This window comes from Austrofundulus limnaeus, unplaced genomic scaffold (assembly GCF_001266775.1).
Source record: "Austrofundulus limnaeus strain Quisiro unplaced genomic scaffold, Austrofundulus_limnaeus-1.0 Scaffold643, whole genome shotgun sequence".
NCBI classification, from domain to species: Eukaryota; Metazoa; Chordata; class Actinopteri; order Cyprinodontiformes; family Rivulidae; genus Austrofundulus; species Austrofundulus limnaeus.
In genome coordinates, this window is record NW_013953045.1 from 121,358 (window position 1) to 123,007 (window position 1,650).

Genomic DNA, 1,650 nt, shown 5'->3' on the forward strand with positions numbered 1-1,650 from the left:
CTCCACCCCCTGTTAACAATAGGTGTTAATTAGGTGTCAACGATAGCCATGTGATGTGAGTATCAGTCACATGGAGGCTCTCAGACTGAAGAAGTCTCTTGGAGGAGAGACGAAACGTTTCATTAGAGAAGAACCCGTCCAGAGGACCTATACTATTTTTTYMYTTTTGATTTTTTTACCTGGATTACTGAGATGCATCAGGACAATAATCCCTGTTTTACCAGATGTTAAAATTTATTTATGTAAACAAGTGATTATCATGTACAACTGATTGTACATTTTTGTCCATAGTATTCAGGTTAAAATTCTCAGTGTGGTTATTTATGTTTTTCTTTAACTGAAGAAGACGCTGTTAACGCCGGTGTTGTGTCGAAATGTGTTCCCCCCCTTAAAACACCTGGATTCCACACTGCTGCTATTCAAGCTCCACGCTGTGTTTTCGTGTCTAATACTGACCAAAAAAAAAAAAGATCAATATATTTTCATTTAGCGTCCTTCCTACAGTATAGATGCTTAAAACAACTGCGTCTGAAGGGAAAACTAATTTTAACACAACACCGGAAGTAGGCGACAGGAAGTTCTGCGGCGGAGCATGCGCAAATCGTCCTGACGCGTCTCTCGCGCCAAACTTCAAAGAAGAACCGTCGGCGGTAGAAGCTGTAGAGTCCGCTCCGCTCAAGAGGAAATATTAAATTTGGAAGATGCCTCCTGTTCCAAAAAGACCCTGTTCCGAGTCCACAGACGACTCCATGAACGACTCGTTAAACTGTTCGATGGACGAGTCCACGGAGAGGAGAATAAAACGAGTTTCAATCGAAGGGAACATTGGTGAGTCTACAAAGGATTAAAACTAACAAAGCAAATTATTAAAAAAAACATTTACTATGGAAGCGCATGACAGGACCTGATTATTATTATTATTATTATTATTATTATTGTTATTATTATTATTATTGTTATTGTTATTATTATTATTATTTACTTTAAAACAAATTTACCGCATAAATTTAAGCATGCTTCAGATTAATAATATAATGTCAGGCTGTGTTTCTGCAGGACTTCTCTGAAGCTGATTTTCTGTTCCTGTTTTGTTTTCAGCGGCGGGTAAATCTACTTTTGTGCGCCTTTTGGAGCAGGAGAGCCCGGACTGGGAGGTGGTACCAGAACCCATCGCCAGGTGGTGCAATGTCCAAACAACAGGAAGCGATTTTGAGGTATTTTTTCCACAAAACATTAATGACGTGTTGAAAAAAAAAAGGGCATTTCGTCTACAAAGCTCTCTGACACAAGTTACTATAAACACTAATTTATTTCCTCTTTAAGTTGGTTTCAAATGAAAGTTTCTTATTATAAATCAGATGTTTGTGACAGAGCAGACATGTGTGGGGGTGAGGCTGCAGCTGTTATCTGTCCAAATATCTGCACCAGTTATGGTTGACCCACCACACCCAGGGGAGCAGACTGTCCCCCCTGAGAGATGAACATGTCATCATCAAACATCTAAAACCACCTCGAACATGTGAACAGCTGCAGAGCAGCAGAGCAATACTCACAGGTTTAACTTGATCATTGTATATATACAGTATATGTATATGTACTGTGTATATACAGTATATGTATATATACTGTGTATATACAGTATATGTATAT

General features: G+C 38.8%; 1 protein-coding gene across 1 annotated transcript in view; it reads left to right on the forward strand.

The window, feature by feature from the left end:
- The first annotated feature begins 620 nt into the window (after positions 1-620).
- Positions 621-1,650, forward strand: part of dck (deoxycytidine kinase) — a 13,682-nt gene continuing 12,652 nt past the window's right edge. The window contains exons 1-2 of the mRNA XM_014027376.1: positions 621-828; positions 1,099-1,214. Coding sequence (XP_013882830.1) covers positions 702-828; positions 1,099-1,214 — 243 coding nt within the window. The 5' untranslated portion in view covers positions 621-701. The remainder of the gene's footprint in view (positions 829-1,098; positions 1,215-1,650) is intronic.